The sequence below is a fragment of the Myiozetetes cayanensis genome, unplaced genomic scaffold, assembly GCF_022539395.1.
Source record: "Myiozetetes cayanensis isolate MyiCay16 unplaced genomic scaffold, myiCay2020 scf26, whole genome shotgun sequence".
Lineage (NCBI taxonomy): Eukaryota > Metazoa > Chordata > Aves > Passeriformes > Tyrannidae > Myiozetetes > Myiozetetes cayanensis.
Window position 1 is genome coordinate 2,944,676 of NW_026087477.1, and position 18,816 is coordinate 2,963,491.

Consider the following 18,816-nt stretch of genomic DNA (forward strand, 5'->3'; position numbering starts at 1 on the left):
ACCCAGCACAGCGTTCAGCACGTCAGCCAGACACTGTGTCCCCAAGCCTCACTGCCATGTCCCCAAACCCTATGCCCTGCCAGATCCAGGCCCCAAATTCCTGCCTGGCATCCTTGTCCCTGGAGCAGGACTCCGATGGAACCGCACACAGTGTCCCCAAACCTTACTGCCCTGTCCCCCAGCCTCGCTGCCAGCCAGGCAGGAGGGACAGGACAAGGGGGAATGGCTTCCCACTGACAGAGGGCAGCATTAGATGGGATCTTGGGAAGGAATTCCTGGCTCTGAGGGTGGGGAGGCCCTGGCACAGGTTGCCTAGAGAAGTTGCAGTTGATTCATCCCTGGAAGTGTCCAAGGCCAGGTTGGACGGGGCTTGGAGCAACCTGGGATAGTGGAAGGTGTTCACAAACCACAGGGAAAAGGAACCACTTACTGGGCTTTTCTGGGCAAAAGAACCCTGGATCCGTGGCTGTAAGCCTGAGGGATCCAAGGGCCATGTCCATCCCTGGAGGAGCCACGTGCAGGCTCACCCAGATTTAACCTTAAGACAATTAAGGATATCGGAGCCGCTCTAATGAACCAGCTTCTCTCCTCACACACAGCTCCACTCCCTGAATCCAGACTACATAAGCTCTTCCCACATCCAGGATCCAGTAAATGCTGCAGCAGTGAGGAAATGCAATTTACCAACGAGGAAACAGTGTTGGACACTTTGGGCTGTCCCTGAGACCCCTCAGGAACATGTAAGGGAGGTTATTTATCCTAAATCCACGAGAAGGGAGAAGGAGCTTTTGGCATCATCGCAGCTGAGAGGATTCCTGGCTCTTGGAGAGTTTGGAGAGGAGCTGACAGGGTTAACTCCAGCTCTATTCCATGGAGCCCCCAGCTTGTGGTGCCAGATGCTGCTCAGCTCCCGACTCCAAAGGGTCACGGGCCCTTCCCTCCATTAACACCAAAATAACCACCTTGGATCTCACCCCAAGCTCCCCTGGGGACACAGAGAGCTGCCACAGGGGTGTCACCAGCCCAAGGAACAGCAGCTCCCGGGTTCATCCAGGCCCTGCTGCGCCATCGGACGCGGTTTGGGCAGCTGGGACAGGGTGGGTTTTGGAGCTGATCGGATTAGTCATTCCTTTAAAGGATTAACAGGGCTTGGGGTGGCCCATCTGCATTAAACAGACCATCTGGGACCTGCTCCGGGCTGGAACGGACCATCTGCTCCCGCATGGAGACCTGGATAACAGCGGGATAATGACCTGGCCACTGGCTGGTCACCCCGGGACGGGATCAGAGCGGGATGGGGTGCCCAGCAGAGAGGAGATCCAGCCCCAGCACACACCGCTGGAATCCAGCCCTGGCACACGGAATGCCGCTGGGAGGACCAAAGGAACAGGGATGTCACTGGGGCAGGGCAAACCAACCCATCAGAGGGGAAACCTCTGGCTGCAGGGGACAGTGACCTGAGGGGACAGGACTGGAGTACCCCCAGGGTCACAGCGCTGGGCACGTGACACGCGTGGATGTGGCACTTGGGGACACGGTTAGTGAGGAGTGGTTGGACTTGGTGGGCTCAGGAAGCTTTTCCAACCTAAATATTCCATGATTCCAGAGCATGTCAGAGCCCGGGAGCCCACCCTGACATGCCCTGAGCAAGGCAGGAACCATGGACCAGCCTTTCCCTGCATCCCTGGGAGTCTCCCCATTCCCAGCCCTGCTCTGGCACACACAGGATGACCCAGGCCCCACCATGGCCCTGCCAACTCCACGTCCCTCAGAGGTGACATCTGTGACCCAGTGTCACCCAGCCCTGCAGCAGGAGAAGGGACCGGCCTGTCACAGTCACAACTCAGGTCACACAGGGGTGAAGGAGACACAACCCATTTCATCCCAAAAATCAGCCAGGAAACACTCTCTTCCTGCTCTTTAAACAGACTTCAGGATCCCTCTGGGGTCCCTTTGGGATCCCTTTGGAGTCCTTCCCAGGACAGAGGTCAGCACCTCTCAAGGACAGCCTGGGCCACCAGCTCCTGCCTGGAAACACTGCACCAAGGTCAAGAACATCCCAACACGGTGTCCCAGCCAAGGGACAGGACCCCCGTGTCCTGCAGCCCCCGACACACCCCTGGAGCTGCCCCCCTGCTCCAAGCCCTGGGGACAGCACAGCCCAAAGGCCACGACCTCCATCACCAGAGGCCCCTCTGCACTGGTCCCACCTGCCCCCCAGCACTCCCAAATCCACGGGGAGCAGCGAGGGAGCTGAGCGGGGGAGTGAGGCCCATCTGGCACCCCAAGGCCGCCGGCAGCAGCTCTGGGGACGATTAGAGTCTATATTTGACAGGCAGGAGCCCATAATCCCCGGAACGAGGATTTACCCGCTAATTATGTTCGTTATCCAGCTCTCCCTGGCTGGAACAGCCCTGCTGGGGAGGGGCTGCTGGAGTGGGCTGGGAAGTGGGGTCATTAACGGCCAAAAATGTTCAGTTCTGAGGGGGCAGCAGAGCCTGGCACTGGGGTGGGGACAGCCCAGGATGAGGGTCAGGACAGTGACAGTCACACCCCCATGATCCCTGGACACTGACAGATCCGTGATCCCCAGGACAGTGACAGTCACAGACTCATGATCCCCAGGACAGTGACAGTCACACCCCCATGATCCTAATCCCTCCCCCAGCCCCAGTTCCAGCTCCGAGCAGGCGGCAGGGACACAGCAGGGACACACGGCAGCTGCAAACCCACCAGGACAGGACAGGAGGGGAAGAACCCAACATTCCAAATGGGAATTTCATCCTATGGAGGGCCCTGACAGCCAGGCACCCCTTGGAGCTGGCAGGACCAGCAAGAGGGGACCCACAAGACCCTGGAGCCTCAGGACATGCAGAGACCTGGACCTGGGGGGACATAAGGAGGGGACACCTGGGGCAGGTGCTCCTGGCACGCTCCAGAGGCTCTTGGCACCTTCACCATGTGCTTCCACGTTGCTCATCGCCTCTGGATTTCCCATGGACAAACAGAGCTGTTTGCACTGTTTCTTCCCCCAAAAAGGACAGGGAAGCCGCTGGAAAGCAAAGCTGGGCCAAGGAGACGCCGAGGGCTCCAGGTACCTTCTCTGTTCCTTCCTCCCTCCCTCCCAGTGCTGATGCCGGGTCCTTTCCATGTCCCCAGTGCTCACCTTGGCTTTTATCTCGGAGAAATTCCCATGGTAAAAAAAATATTCCCCAAAGACCCTGCAGGGAATGGTGATTTGGTGTCCCTGCCCATGGCAAGGGGTGAAAAGAGATGGGTTTTAACAACCCAACCCAAACCATTCCAGGATTCTCCCGGGACTCTTTGCCAAGACCCTTGGAGTTTTGGCTCATCCTGGTACAAAATATTTTTGGCTCATTAATTGTCCCAAACCAGCTGGTTTTGGGTGTCCCTGGGAGGAGCCAGAGCCTGGGGACAGGATGGGACAGCCCTGAGAAGGTGCCACTTGTCCCCGAGTCACCAGAGAGTTTTATAAAAATATCTATGAGGAAACAGCCTCAGCTTGTGCCAGGGGAGGTTCAGGTTGGACACCGAGAAAATTCCTTCATGGAAAGGGTTGTAAAGCATTGGAAGAGACTGAGCAGGGCAGAGGGAGTCCCCACCCCTGGGGGATTTAACAGCCCTGGGGATGCGGTCAGTGCTGGGGGAACGCGGGGGTGTCGGGGGCCTTTCCCACCCAACCATTCCATGATGCCATGAGGGGCGGGGGCGCATGCAGGGAGCAGCCATGCGGGGCTGGGATGGCCGGGATGAGGGTGAGGATGGCGATGGCCCCGGCATGCGGCCCCAGGGGGGTCGGACAGCACCTTTTTGGGCTTCGCTCCGCGCTGCGTGAGGAGGGAACAGAAGGAACGTTAGACAGGCCCTGCAGGGACCCGGAACGGCCCAGAACGGCCGGGCTGCAGGGCAGGCGGGAATGCAGCCAGGGGAAGCTCAGTAAGTTAAGGTGGAAATCACAACAGGGCTCGTTGGCAGCCTCAGAGTCCCCTCCTTGCTCCGGTGTCACAGACCCACCCCCAGCACGGGGAATTCAGGGGAACCAGGACACACCCAAGGGGAAATGGGTAATTTCATGGTGCAAACGTGGGTAAACCAAAGAAGGAATTGGGGTGGCAGGATCTGCCAGGATGCAGGAGGGAGAGGGTGCCAGGGTGACAGGACAAGGGGGAATGGCTTCCCAGTGCCACAGGGCAGGGAAAAATGGGATACTGGGAAGATCCTCCTTGTGAAGGTGGCGAGGCCCTGGCACAGGTTGCCCAGAGAAGCTGTGGCTGCCCCATCCCTGGAAGTGTCCAAGGCCAGGTTGGACATGGCTTGGAGCAGCCTGGGCTAGTGGGAGGAGTCCCTGCCCATGGAACTGGATGGGATTTAAGGTCCCTCCCAAACCATTCCATGGTTCCATGCCAAACCCGTGGGAATGCCCTGGAGCACAGTAGTGCATCGAGCAGCACCTCCTGTCCTGATCCCTTCTCCACATCAGCAGCATAAAGCATTCCAAGAACAATCCCCATTTCAGCATCCTGACTTCCCTTACTAAATATGCTTTGCCTTTTAATTAATTCCAGGGTATAATTAAAGCAGGAGCCTCGATGCTGTGGATCAGGCAGGGAACACACGGGGCAGAGGCTCCAGCAGTGCCAGGGGTCTGCCAGCACACAGCAGGAAAAACCAAAAAAACCTCCCAAATCCCTTTAGTACAGGGCAGGGAGTTCTCCTCTACCCTCCCCTCTGGCCACAGCTCACATCCCCCGGGATCTGATCCCAACAACCCCTGGGAGCATCCCATGGTGCTGCTCCACCCCCATCCCAGCTGTGCCCAGATGCTGACTCTGACCCAGCACCCGGCTCCACAGCAGGATGGGGAGAATTCCCACTCCTGGGAATTATCTGGAATGGCAGTGCAGGAGGCTGGGCTTCGATGTGCCCCGACCCAGCCCCACAGGTGCCACACACAGGAGCAGCCCCTCGTCCCCAGGGGAGCCATCTCCTTTCCCACAGCTCCCACATCCCAGCTGGACCAGTTTATCCCCGAGGAAAATTCAGTTTCTCCCCCAAACACACAAATCCATCCTCAGTACCCCCAGGATCGCCCAGTGCCATCACTGCTCCCCAGGAGTGCTGGGGAACAGCTGGACTCCACAGTCTCAGAGGGCTTTTCCAACCTCAGTATTCCATGATTCCTCACTATCCCACACCTGCACAGCTGTTTGGGTGGATTTCAGCAGTACCTGAAGACAGGAACCTGCTCCAGTTTCCTGATCCTTAGGAAATGCCCCTGACAAATGGATATGAGGTGTCTCTATCCATGCCCCAGGAGCCACTGGAGCTCCTGGATAAAGACTCTCGGAGGTGGGGAAGGCAGAGAGAGCCAATGTCACTTATTCCAAGGAGTGCACTCTTCCTATGGGATGAGAGAGTCCTTGGATCTGCCCCATCCCTGGAACTGTCCAGCACCAGGTTGGACAGGGCTTGGAGCAATTTGGGATAGTGGAAGGTGTCAGGTGGGACTGGATGGGATTTAAGGTCCCTTTCAACCCAAATCATTCCATGATTTCATGAGGATCAGGGTTTGAAGGAAGCAGCCAGGGAATGCTGAAATATCAACTGGACTCAGATCAAAACATGGAACACCAGGACCTGCGCTGGGTGATCCCTCAGGACCCAACTGACTCCCGCCCAGTGGCCGAAAACGACATTTTTACACCTTGTTTCCCTGGGGTCCAGAATAAATCCACTTTTCCATGGGCATTTTATCCCAGAGCACTGAGCTGAGGTGTGTGTCCGTGTGCTCCTCCCAAAGGGGTGAGAGCTGGCGCTCTCAGAGGTGCCACAGTGCCAGGGTCACTCACCAGTTTGCTGCTCTTGGCGGCATCCACGGAATCTGTGGAGAGAGCACAGACAGAGCCATGAGCCCCGGGGACAGCCCTGTCCCCAGCCCCCTGTCCCTGCAGCCAGAGGGTGTCCAGGAGCTGGGACAGGAGCGCTGGGGGGAGTGGGAGTGAGGCAGAGTCAGGATCCGGCAGGAAACGGCGGCACCACAGGGAGTGGGTTTGGGGGAACGGGGAATTCCTTATTGGAGCTGCTGGCTGAGGAACACTCCTCGGAACTAGGGCAGGTTCTGCTGCTCTCCTTGGGCTGGACCCCTGGAATTCAGGATCCCTGAGGCACCGACACTGGCAGGGGCTGTCCCGGGAGCGGTGGAGTCCCCATCCCTGGGGGGTTTGAACCCGTGTGGATGTGGCACTGGGGACACAGAGTCATGGACTCATGGAATGGTTTGGGTTGGAAGGTATTGCAAATTCCATTGATTCCAACCCCCTGCCACGGGCAGGGACACCTTCCACTGTCCCAGGTTGCTCCAACCTGGCCTTGGACACTCCCAGGGATCCAGGGGCAGCCACAGCTCCTCTGGGTAACCTGTGCCAGGGCCTCCCCACCCGCAGAAGGAGGGATTTTTTCTCAAAATCCCACACAAGCTTCCCCTTTTCCAGTGGGAAGCCACACCCCTGTGTCCTGTCCCTCCCTGCAGGTCCCCAGGATAGGTGTGGCTGGATTCCCCCCTTTTCCCAGGTGTCTGGGGGCACCCCCAGCTCCTCCTGTTGCCCCCTCCTGTGCCAGCTGGCAGGGGCTGGAGCTGGATCCATGGCAGAGCCATCCCTGCATCCCCCACTGCAGTCCCACTGCAGCAGCTGCTGTTTCCATGGAAACCCTTGGCAGGCAGCCACATCCCAGCCCTGCATCCCTGACTGCATCCTCCCACTCCCGACCTGCAGCCTGGGCTTCCCCTGCTCCAGACCCGGCCAGTGCCCATCTGTCCTGGCACAGCCCCTCCAGTCACCACATCCATCCGTGTGCCAGGCAGGGAACGGAGCTGGGAAGGGGCTGGAGCAGCAGGAGCGGCTGAGGGAGCTGGGGGGGCTCAGCCTGGAGAAAAGGAGGCTCAGGGGGGACCTTCTGGCTCTGCAACTCCCTGACAGGAGGGGGGAGCTGGGGGGGGGGTCGGGCTCTGCTCCCAGGGAACAGGCACAGGAGGAGAGGGAACAGCCTCCAGCTGTGCCAGGGGAGGTTTAGTTGGATATGGGGAAAATTCCCCCTTGGAAAGGGCTGTCCAGCCCTGGCACAGCTGCCCAGGGCAGGGGGAGTCCCCATCCCTGGGGGGATTTAACAGCCCTGTGGATGTGGCACTCGGGGGCACGGTCAGGGGTGGCCTGGGCAGTGCTGGGAATGGTTGGACTCGATGGGCTCAGAGTCTCCAACTTCAACATTCCATGATTCTGTGCTGACTGCAGGTTCCAAAGCAGAGAGGAATGAAAGGTCCATTCCACTTTCCCAAGTAAAAGGGAAGTATTTTCTTATGGAATTTAAAGAGGAATTTTTGTTTCCACTGTCTGGGAGAGGGGAAAAAGCACCCCCAGCCACCCCCCGCCCCCAGCCCATCCCGGTCCATTCTCCTGTGTCCCACAAACGCTCCCCTTGGCAGCGGCACCGACGGAACAGCCAGGCCAGGAAGTTGGCAGAGCCCTTTCCGCAGCTCCCGGGATCCCGCAGCGAGCTGGGGAACATTCCCAACAAAGCCCAGCCCAGGGAGGCGGCGCTGCCGGGCCCTCGGCCAGGAACGGCGAGGCCGAGAAGGGAGAATGGGGAAGGAACGATCAATGGGGGGATCACTGCCCAGGGGTGGGAATGGGGCTGGAGACACGGACACCACAATTCCAGAGCCTCAGAGCCGGTCAGGGCTGCATTCTATGTGCTCATCCCTCCGGGAAGGGTTTCCAACCCTCCAGGAAGGATTCCCACCAGAAAGAGCTCCCTCTCTCCAGGAAGGATTTCCCATTCCATCTGGGAAGGATTCCCACCCTTCCAGGAAGGATTTCCCACCTCTCCAGGAAGGATTTTCTATCTCTCCAGGAAGGATTTTGCATTCCATCTGGAAAGTACTTCCCATCCCTTCCCGGGGGGATTTCCCACCTCTCCAGGAAGGATTCCCATCCCCTTGGGGAATAATTTCCCATTCCCTCCAGTACAGAATTCCCACCTCTCCAGGAAGGATTTCCCACCCCTTTGGGGAGGATTTCCCACCCAGGCTGTACCTCTCTTGGGGACCTTCATGGCAGCAGATTCCGGGGTTTCTGGGGACGTTGTGTCGGCTCCATCCTCAAACACTTGGATCTGGAAAAGGAACAACAACCATTACTGCCAAAAATTCCCAAACAGGGAGTCCAGGGAATGGGTCCCTCTGGCAGTGGGTTCAGCAGAGCAGATCCTGTCTTTTTGGCACAGATTTTTGATTTCATCATTCCAGCTTTGCCATCAACCATCCTCCTTCCATAGGCTCCCTGAGAACAGCCACAGGCTCTTTAACCCCATCAGGAATAGGGAATATTCACACAGGTAATGAGGAAAGTCAAAGGTCTGGATTTGACAGCCCTGAATATCCGTAACAGGTTCAGGGATTTCTCTTTGTGAACTATTTTTGGACGTATTTTTGCTGGATAAACATGAGAAACCGGGTTGGAAGGGATTAGATCCCTGCAGGAATCTGCCTGATCCATGACCACCTCCCACCTGGGAGTTCAGTTTAAAAATCAAAATCACCTGGGAAGCTGTCAGCCAGGGATTCCATTCTGGAAAGATTCCCAACACCACGAATGATTAAAACTGAATTAAATGCCACAAGCAGATGGGGAAAAATGATGCCATGGAAATTGTGAGACCTGCAGGAAACCAGGATGGGAATTCCAGCTGGTCTGGAGGTTCCCCAGCAGGCACAGCCCAGGTGGGAACCCTGGAGCTGCAGGAGAGGCCCAGCACAGGGACAGGGGGGGGCTGGCTCTGGGTGACATTGGGATGTGCCACCTCTGACCGGACTGCCCTGAGCTCCCGTGCCAGGCAGGAGCACAACGGCAGCTCCAGGTGATGCCAAAGTCAGGGGTAATGGTTCCACACACCAGAAAAGGAACAGTCATGTTTGGAATTGCCAGCCCAAGTAGAATCAGGGAATCCTGGAATGGTTTGGGTTGGAAGGGACCTTAAAGCCCATCCAGTTCCACCCGCTGCCACGGCCAGGGACACCTTCCACCAGCCCAGGTTGCTCCCAGCCTCGCCCAACCTGGCCTTGGGCTTTCCCAGGGATGGGGCATCCACAGCTGCTCTTGGGAATCCATTCCAGTCCCTCATCACCCTCACAGGGAGGATCTTCTTCCCAATATCCCAGCTGACCCTGTTCTCTGGCAGTGGGAAACCATTCCCAATTGTCCTGTCACTCCATCCTGTGTCCCAGGTCCCTCTCCAGCTCTTGGAGCCCCTTTAGGCCCTGCAAGGGGCTCTCAGGTCTCCCTGGAGCCTTCTCTTCTCCAGGCTGGACATTCTCAACTCTCCCAGTCTGGCTCCATGGCAAAAGAGCTCCAGAATCCCAGACTGGGTTGGGTTGGGAAGGACCTTAAATCCCATCCAGTCCCACTCCCTGCCACAGACAGGGACACCTCCCACTCCTCAGGCTGCTCCAAGCCTTGCCCAACATCCTTGTGGATGAAATCCATGGGATAAACTGGAAAGCAGCATCCCAGACCGATCCAGACCATCCCTGAGCCTTGTGCTCAGCACCCCTTGACCCTCCTGGTCCTGCAGACCCAACATTTTCCCTGTAAAGCCCTGGAAGCCTTTCCCAGCTGGCAGGTGAGGCCAAGTGAGGGACAAGGGAGTCAGGTCCATGTGTCACCCAGTGCCAAGGTCCTGGCAGTGCCTGGAGGGGCAGCAGGAGGGTCCAGGAATGCGGGAAGAGCTGGGGACACCGTGGGCTGGGATACAAAGCAGCCCTTTTTTCCAGGGAGGGGGGCAGGATCTGGCTGGGACATGGGGCTGGGGACACACGGAGCTGGGGGCTCCAGTGCCACCTCTGCCTCGGGAAGGTGACACAGGGAATTAGCCTGGAAGGTGTTTGCCCTGGAGACCTCCTGTTCCTGCTGCAGGACAGGAGCAGCAGAGTCAGCAGCTGCCCCCACCCAGGGTGCTTTATCTACTTCCAGGTAAACACAGTTTAATTAAAATTCCCTGGCTCTGCTTCCAGGTAAACACCGAGATCGATCCCAAACTCCACCTGCTCCAGTGGTAACTCTGAGCAGGCTGGGAATAAAGCCCTTTGGAATTCACCAGGCTGTTTTCACCCAGTTCCCCTGGAAATACCCCACAATAACCCCATGGGCTGACCAAGACCTCAAGGACCCGTGTGGAGGGGCCTGGCCCCTGTCCCAGGGGAGGTCCCACCTGCCTGGAGTGTGCTGCTCCCTCCCACATGGACCGAGGGGTTCCAGCAACCCCACGTCCCTGGGAGCAAAGGAAACTGGTTTCTCTCTCCCCACCCAGGGAGGAAGGGCTGTTTCCCTCTATTCAAAGCACCTGAGGATCCTGGGAAGCAGAGCCCTCTGAGGGACATGGAGTATCCTGGCAAATGGAGCCCACCAAGGGACACCGGGAATCCCAGGAAGGGAAGCCCACCAAAGGACACTGGGGATCCCAGGAAGCAGATCCCCCCAAGGGTCCTGGGAAGCAAATCTCCCCCAGGATCCCAGGAAGTGCATTCCCCCGAGGACCCTTGGAAACAGAGCCCCTCCGAGAGTCCCAGGAAGTGCATTCCCCTGAGGATCCCAGTAGTGGATGCCCCCAAGGATCCCAGGAAGCAGCTCCCCCCAAATCCCAGGAAGCAGCTGGCCCGACCTGTGACTGGCGCACGAAGATGCCGTGGTTCTCCTCACACGTGAAGTACTTCCTGCCCTGCACTGTCCCGTCGTTCTTGCCCCTGGGCTCGTCCAGGATGACCCCGACCCACTTGCCGGTGGCGAACAGGGTGGCCCCCACGTAGGCCACGGTGCCGCGGTGCCCCTTCCCGATGACCTCCACGCGGGAGCCCACCTTGAGGGGCCTGCTGCCGCCTTCTGCGCTCATCCTGGGGGTGCTGGAGGCCTGTGGAGCGGGGAGAGCAGGGTGACAACGGGGACACAAGGACACAGGGATGGACAGGGGACATCTCACCGTCCTCCAGCAGCGCGGCTTCTCTGGGCAACCTGTGCCAGGGCCTGCCCACCCTCACAGGGAGGAATTTCTCTCCAATATCCATCTAAATTTCCCCTTTCCCAGTGTGAAGCCATTCCCCCTTGTCACTCCATCCTGTGAGCCCCTTCCCTGCTGTCTTGGAGCCCCTCCTCAAACTCTGACACCTTTCACTCCCAGTGCCCCTATCCCAGAGGGAACAGGGGTGAGCTCCATCTCCTGCTCACCCCGACCTCCCCGTGGTCCTCAAACAGGGCCAGTTTGGCATTTCCCACACCCTGTGTGTCACTGGTTCTGGTCATTGTGCAGAAATGTCAAGTTTTGCCCACTCTGGGCCCAATTTCAGTGGAAGAATCCGTCCTTTATCCCAGGAAAACAGAGGCTCTTTCACCCAGCATGGAGGGGAATGGCCGGGAAGGGCCCTGAGGGATGTAGGGACAAACCTCAGCCACAGCTGGACACCACGGGGGGTTTGGGAAATTCGGGGAATTCTCAGCCTGTGGAAGAACCAAGGGGATTGTGGAAGTTCCTGGAACCCCAACAAACCATCCTCTCCCCTTGCACATCCCTGCCTGGGGTCGGAATGCTGAGTGAACTCCCCGCGTTCGGGGAGTTCTTTGCCTAAAACCAGGGATGCCCGTTTTCCACAAGCCTGAATTCCATGTTCCATCGAAATACAACTGGGAGAAATCAAACACAAGTGGGAGAAATCAAACACAACCGGGAGGAACCGAATGCACAAAATACTCTCGTGTTAAAACCTGAAATCCATCACCCAGCAAACAAACCCAAAACCTCAGAGGCAAAACTTATGCCCCAGACCCAAATGTCTCCCCAGGTTCTGGCTCCTCCCAGCTGCCAGGGCTGCAGCAGCATCCTGCCAACACCTGCACCTGGAAAATCGTGTCCCACCTGTTATGGAAAGTGAGAGCAGGGCCCCGAAACAATAAGAAGCCCAAAGAAAAGTCCAAAGGAAAAGCCAGAGTTCCCAGTTAAACGAAAAGTTCCTGCTCAGCAACGTCAGGAGTTTTCATCCCTCCTCGTTTCTGTTTCCCAGGGGTACCTGCAGCCAGGTAGGATCCATTGGAGTGTGAGACACCCCAAACCCTGTGGATACCTCTGTCCGTGGGAAGCCATTCCCAATTGTCCTGTCCCTCCATGCCTTGTCCCAAGTCCCTCTCCAGCTCTCCTGGAGCCCCTTCAGGCACTGGGAGGGGCTCTAAGGTCTTTCTTCCCTCCAGGGTGGACATTCCAAACTCTCCCAGACTGTCCCTGATGGGACATTTGCCAACCAGCACTAATTTCACAGAAACATTTCCTGAGCCCTTCACATCTGGGAAAGCAGGAGAGCACAGAACTCTCCCATCCCACCCCTCAGGACAGGGCAGTGGCTCTCCACCTTCTGTTTCCAGCTAATCAGAAATCAGTCCATGGGACCAGTGTGCTGCTCCGATGTGAGGACAGCTCCTATCCAAGGGATAAATCTCAGACTGGAATTCCCATGAAGATTCCAAACAACACCAAAAAAAAAGAGGAGGAGCTGTCCAGACTCCTGGAAGCAGGTGGGATGGGCATTCCCACCAACCTTCCCAGCCAGGTGACCGTGGGGACCCGATGGCCCATTCAGCAGGGACGGGAGGACAGAGCCCAGGGCCCACCTGTGGTCACTCCTGGCTCCCCTGCCCGGCTGTGGAGGGAGGGGCGGGAAGGGACAGCCATCCCTGGGGACATCAGGGCACAGCAGCCCCAGAGCAGCCAGGGGAACAGCCCTCAGCTTCCTGGGGTCTCCGGGGATGTGCCAGCCCCTCATGGATCCCCTCTGCCACTCTGACCTTCCAGTGGGACACCCCAGGCTCTGGATACGCCATTCCTGAGCATGGGGTGAGTGCGGATGGGGAGGGAGGAGGATGGAGGAGCAGAGCTGTGGGAACACAGGGAAGGGAAAAGGGCTGGACACACACGGCAGGGCCACTCACAGTGACAGCCCCGTCACCATTCCCGGCACACGGACAGGGAACGAGCTCCTCAATCCCAGGAAATGGGAAATTGGGGAGTCCTGGTGAAGGCAGCACTGCTGCACCCACGGTCACCCCCGGGGCACTGGGGGCCAGGGGGGGAGGTCTGAGGGGGGCACAGGGCAGGTGGTGGGGACGGGGCAGCCAGGGGAGCACCCAGGAATGCTGAGCCTCCGGAGCAGCCACCACCACCTGGGCAGATCCCGGCAGGACAGTCCAAGGCTGGATAAACCCACCGGCCTGGGAGCAGCCTGTCCCACACCCTGGAGCTCCTGTGCTGCTCCAGGGACACCGTTCACAGGGACACCTGCTCCAGGGGAGGAACATGCCCACGGCTGTGCTGCCACCAGGACACTGCTCCCCACATCACACCGCCTGGCACCGCTCTGAAATCCAGATTTTTCAATTTTCCCCACTTTTTGAAGCATTACACACATCCACAGACCGTCTGCTCCTCTATGTGGAGGTCCTGGTTCTGAGCCACCGAAAAGGGGATGAATTCCCAGCGATTTGGCTCATTCCCGTGTTTCCTCCGAGCATGACGGTGTCAGTGTTCTGCTCCATCACAGCGGATCACCCTGGGAATATTCAGTGTACTCCTGCAGCAGCCAGGCTCAGCTGGCAGGTGAGACTAAGAGAGCCTCAAACTGTCACTCAGAGCTCAGATCAAAAGTTTCAGGAGAATCCTGAGCCCAGCAGCCACCTCTGACAAGATCCAAATTCCAGGTGTGACCCAGCATGGCTGGAACACAGAAAGACTTGGAAACAGTTCTGGGTCTAAGCCTGGTCAAAAACCTGGTCTAAACCACGACAAGCAGCGAGTCAATGGCACATGGCACTGCCACACCATCCCCATGGGAAGGAGGACCATCCTGGATTGAGTGTGGCCCCAACACCCCACGGTGGCACCAGGATGAGGTCCCCACCACCACAGTGGCACTGGATTCCAACTGGGGAGCACGAAGCAAAATGGGGAGGGTGTAGGTGTCTCTGGACGCTGTGACATTGGGCACAGTGTCCCCAAAACCCTCCAGGTACATGGCCAGAGCAGCCACGGGAAGGGCTGGCACACCCTCAGTGCCTGCAGTGCCCATTCCAAAATCCACGTGAGGTAAACACGGATAACCTGCTCACAGTGCCCTGCCTGCAGCGTGCCACCTTGCCCTGGGACCCACTCAGCACCCCCAGGATGCCCCAGTCCTGCTGCTGCTCCCACAGGTTGAGCCATGTCTCCATGGGCCCTTGGAGCCAGTGCCCAGCTCCTTCGCTGTGCCTCCACCCCCTGGGAGCCCCCAAACCCCCGGCACACCGACAGCCACTGCGGTGTCACCACAGGGCTGCCAGGACTCAGGCTGGAATTCCACCCCCTTCACCCCACTCCCCGCGGAACATGGGGAGCTTTGGGGGGCAGGTAACTCAAGCCTCCCCCCAGCCCCTCCCAGGGTGGGCAAAGCAACTTCCCAGCCCACAGCCTTTCCCAAGTGGCAGCTGCTCCCTCGGCAGCCAAACCCCCTCAGCCACAGCTCCAATCCCACCGGCTCCGGGCCTGGCACATCCCACAGCGGGCAGAGCCGTGTCAGGCACGGTGCCCACGGGTAGCCTGGGGGTCCCACGGAGCGGTGGGAAGGGGCTGCCCTCCCTGGCTCCAGCCCGGAGTCCCCGTGCCAAGTTGGCACAGAGAGGCCCAAACGTGCTGCCGGTGCCCAGCGGGGCCGGGACACAATGTCACCGCGGAGGCCGGAGGGACAGGAACTCCCGGGGAAGGCCCGGCCGGGGGGGCCGCTGGCACCACGCAGCCCAGGGCAGCTGCAATACGGAAAAACCTGGAAGCGCTCGCCAGGCCGCTCCGTGCAGCCTGGAAAAGCGGCCCGCAGGGAGGGAACACCCGCCGCGGGGAGGAAAACACCCGGGATCTTTGTGCCGAGCAGCCCCGCCAAGGCTGTGCCCCAGCCCCGCCGAGGCTGCGCCGCGATGCCGGGGCGATCAGCCGGGGTAATTAAGCGGGGAAATTAGCCGGGGTTAATTCCCCGCACGGGCAGGTAACTCCGGCCGAAGGACACGGCCCTGGTGCAGCCCGGAGCATCCACCCCCCCCAGCATTATTGTCAGCGAGGGAGGTGCCACATTCCGGGGATGCGGGAGCGCAGGGAGCACAATCGAGATTTCAGCACAAAACCAGAGATTTCCGCTGCCACGGCACCGCGATCGGTCGCGATGGGAGCCGGCGGAGCCCCCCTTACCCGGCCGGACGCGTGCCTCCTGCCCTGGGCCATGCTGCTCCCGAGATTCCCGAATCCCAGCCAACGCTCTCAGCTCATCCAGCGGCGCTTCCCAGCGTCCCGGCCGATCCCAGCATCCCCGTGCGCGTCCCCCCCTCCCGGGGCTCTGCCGGGCGGCACAGAGGGGGAAAAGCCCTTTTCTGGGCGAGGATGCTCCGAGGCAGGGATACAGAGGATTCCGGCTCTGCCGATGGAGCCCCTCTGCGCCAGTGCCGCTCCAGAGCTGTCACGGCGCCGGCGGCTCGCTGGGTCCTAACGCTCCCCGCAGGAGCGGCAGCGGCACGGCCGGGGCACGGCTCGGCTCCCCGAGCCTCCTCCCGCTGGGGGCACCGCGCAGGGACCCCCCGAATTCCCCCGGCCGTCACCGCCGCGTCCTGCCCGCACACAGTCAAGGCTTGTCCCCCCCCCCAGCCATGTCCTGCTCTTCCCTCCACGGCAGAATGTGAGGAAAAACAGCCCCCCGGAGCAGGGTCTGTGCCAACCTCCCCCCAGGTACAGGTGAGCGGAGCCCAAGGGGTTAATTAGGGGCGTTGTTAACAATCACTAAGTGTCCTGTTTGTCTGAGCTGACAGATCCCAAATTAACGCCCCTGGCACTGATCGGGATAACGGGGCTTCGGGAGCCACCAGGACCGGGCACAGCCTGACACTCCATCCCGGGATCCTGTGTCCCGTGTGTCCCCCCAGCACCCAACACACGGAACCACCCCAAATCGCAGAGCCAGGGAACATCCTCAGTCGGAAAGGTCTCCCAAGGACCATCCAGTTCAACTCCTGGCCCTGCCCAGGACACCCCAACAATCCCCCCCTGTGCCCCAGAGGATCATCCCAACCCTCCTGGAGCTCTGGCAGCCTTGGGGCTGTGCCCACTGCCCTGGGGAGCCTGGGCAGTGCCAACCACCCTCTGGGGGAAGAACCTTCTGCTGAGATCCAACCTGAACCTGCCCTGGCACAGCTCCAGCCATTCCCTGGGGGCTGTCCCTGGTCCCCCAGAGCAGAGGTCGGAGCTGCCCCTTGTGTTTCCTCTCAGCCTCCTCCAGGCTGGATGAGTGACCCAGCACTGGCACCTGAGCTGGAACGTGGTGCCAGGAGAACAGTGAGGAAACCATGGGTGTGCCCCAAAAAAGCAGACATGGCACCAAGTGTGGCACACTCAGGGAGAAGAAGGCCAGGATGAAGCTGTGGCCATCGAGAACACAGCAATGGTATTGAAGGGAACGAGCTGTAACAACACCCCACTGGCATAAACACCACCAAACCCAGCTGGAAAATGGGGATTTCTCACTGGAACCACCAAGAACTCAAGCAGAACCACTCCAGAGACCTGTTGGTCACCGGAGCTCCAGCTGCTCCCCCTCTCCATGCTGGTTTAAGGGAAACGTCACACACACAAAATCCAACCAAAGTCTCCAAAAAGCTACAAAGAGGACAAGCTCCTTCCCTTTCCCCTCAGCTCCAGGGGCAACCACGACATTCAGTGCCAAAGTCTGCACTGTCCAAACAAAAAGCAAGGGAAACACCCCCAAACCAGCTGAACACCCAGTACCAATGGGGACTGGGAGCAGGGGGTGTCCTGGGCCTGTGGCAGCCAAACCCAATGGCTGTGGGACAGAGACCCCAAAATAAACACCCCCTTCTCTCAGGCTCCCCCTCATGCCTCTCCCAGGCCCAGCACATGCTGGGGGTCCCTGGAAGTGTCCAAGGCCAGGCTGGACGGGGCTTGGAGCAACCTGGGCTAGTGGAAGATGTCCCTGCCCATGGCAGGGTTGGAATAATTGGGATTCAAGGTCTCTTCCCAACCAAAGCATTCCATGATTCCATGGTAAGGTATTAAGCCCAAATTTTTCCCTTTTAGAAAACCTGAGTGATTTTATCCCCAGAGGGAAGAACCTCCTCTGGCACTGGAAGCTGCCAGTGCTTCACTGGGAATCTGGGAGGAAATATCACCTCTGTCACCTGTTCATAGATTCATGGAATGGTTTGGGTGGGAAGGGACCTTAGAGCCCATCCAGTCCACCCCTGCCACAGGAAGGGACACCTTCCACTAGTCCAGGTTGCTCCAAGCCCCGTCCAGCCTGGCTTGGGACACTTCCCAGGGATCCAGGGGCAGCCACAGCTCCTCCGGGCACCCTGTCCTCCCAGGGAGGAATTTCTTCCTAATTTCTAAACTCTAATGGATTTCTGCTGTTCCTCTCCCCTGCAGCCAGCCCCAGATCCAGGGAGCAGCCTGGACTGGGACACAGCCCTGGGCCTCGTGCACAAACATTTGGAGGGTGCTCACCCCATGGCAGTTGTGTCCCTAGGAGAGGCTGGAATGCCAAGAGGGAACTCAAAGAGACCCTCCTCCAAGTGCAAGAAAAACACGGAAAGAGCCACAGAATGTCCTGAGGAATTCAGCCAGGGGGGAAGGGTGAGTGCTTCTGCAGCTCCAGGAACGGGCTGGGGGCTGGAATACCACTCCCCCAGAGGATGGGAACTCACCACTGCTCTTCCCCACAGCCTTGCACCACAAGGCCACACACTTCTCAACATTCCCTGTGCACTGGGAATTCCTAAAACCACACTACATTGGGTATAAACACCAAAAAAAACAAGAGCCTTTGGAAATAAGTCATGGAAATGACATTAAATCCCTGTTTGTGATGGATATCCCATTGGCACCATCAGGGAGATCCCACTGCTCAACACAACGAAGTCACAAGCACCACTCACCATCTCCTGGTTTATTTGCTGCCTGGATTGTGCATGGACATGAACCCTTGGGGAAGGAACCCCGGAATGCCCTGAGCTGGAAGGGACCCACAGGGACCCTGAGCCCAGGCCCAGAAGCCAGGGTGGGACAGGAGCTTTACCAGTGCTGGAATCACAGGGACAGGGGAAGTTTTGGGAATTATTAATGCACTGTGAGATGCTCCAGAGCACTCCAGGCACACCCCAACCCCCAGGGGCTTTGGCTGCTCCAGCCTTGGCACAGCCTGCAGATCTGGGCCCACACCTGCTCTGTGCAGACGGAAACAATTCCATTTTCCCCCCAAACTCAGGCAGAGCCACGTCAGGATGAGCTGCTGCTCCAGCCACAGAAATCCCCAGAGTGAATAAACCTTCCCGAGGCTCCCAGAAACTCCAGTGCCCCATTTTCCATGGAAACACACCCACTTTGTGATTAATCCTTGGAAATAACGGCACGGCTGTTGTGAGCAGGGCGGGCACGGCACTGCCACCGGGAGCAGGACCCCAGCACAGCCCCCTCCCAGGCATTTACAGGAACACCACGTACCCCAAGTGCTGCACTGTGATCCCACTGCCACTCAGGGAGCCTCTGCAGCCACGGGCTGGGCTGGACACCGGGCTGGAGCAGCCTGGAGCATCCTCCACGCGCCAGGGTCACACCTGGCCGGGTTGGGGCGGTCCTGGGAGGAAGCAGGAGGTGTCACAGACCTCCAGGGACCCCCAGTGC

At 58.9% G+C, this 18,816-nt stretch overlaps 1 protein-coding gene across 8 annotated transcripts in view; it reads right to left on the bottom strand.

The window, feature by feature from the left end:
• Positions 1-18,816, bottom strand: part of DCTN1 (dynactin subunit 1) — a 45,895-nt gene that overhangs the window by 22,250 nt on the left and 4,829 nt on the right. For 3 of the 8 annotated variants that reach the window (XM_050320931.1, XM_050320930.1, XM_050320929.1), the window contains exons 1-5: positions 15,322-15,546; positions 10,735-10,980; positions 8,112-8,190; positions 5,871-5,902; positions 3,828-3,848 (exon numbers count right to left, since the gene is read on the bottom strand). In XM_050320931.1, the coding sequence (XP_050176888.1) occupies positions 3,828-3,848; positions 5,871-5,902; positions 8,112-8,190; positions 10,735-10,980; positions 15,322-15,354 (411 nt within the window). In that variant the 5' untranslated portion in view covers positions 15,355-15,546. Of the gene's footprint in view, positions 1-3,827; positions 3,849-5,870; positions 5,903-8,111; positions 8,191-10,734; positions 10,981-15,321; positions 15,547-18,636; positions 18,770-18,816 lie in introns of those variants that run through there. The other 5 variants (XM_050320937.1, XM_050320935.1, XM_050320933.1 and 2 more) reach the window with 4 other exon arrangements.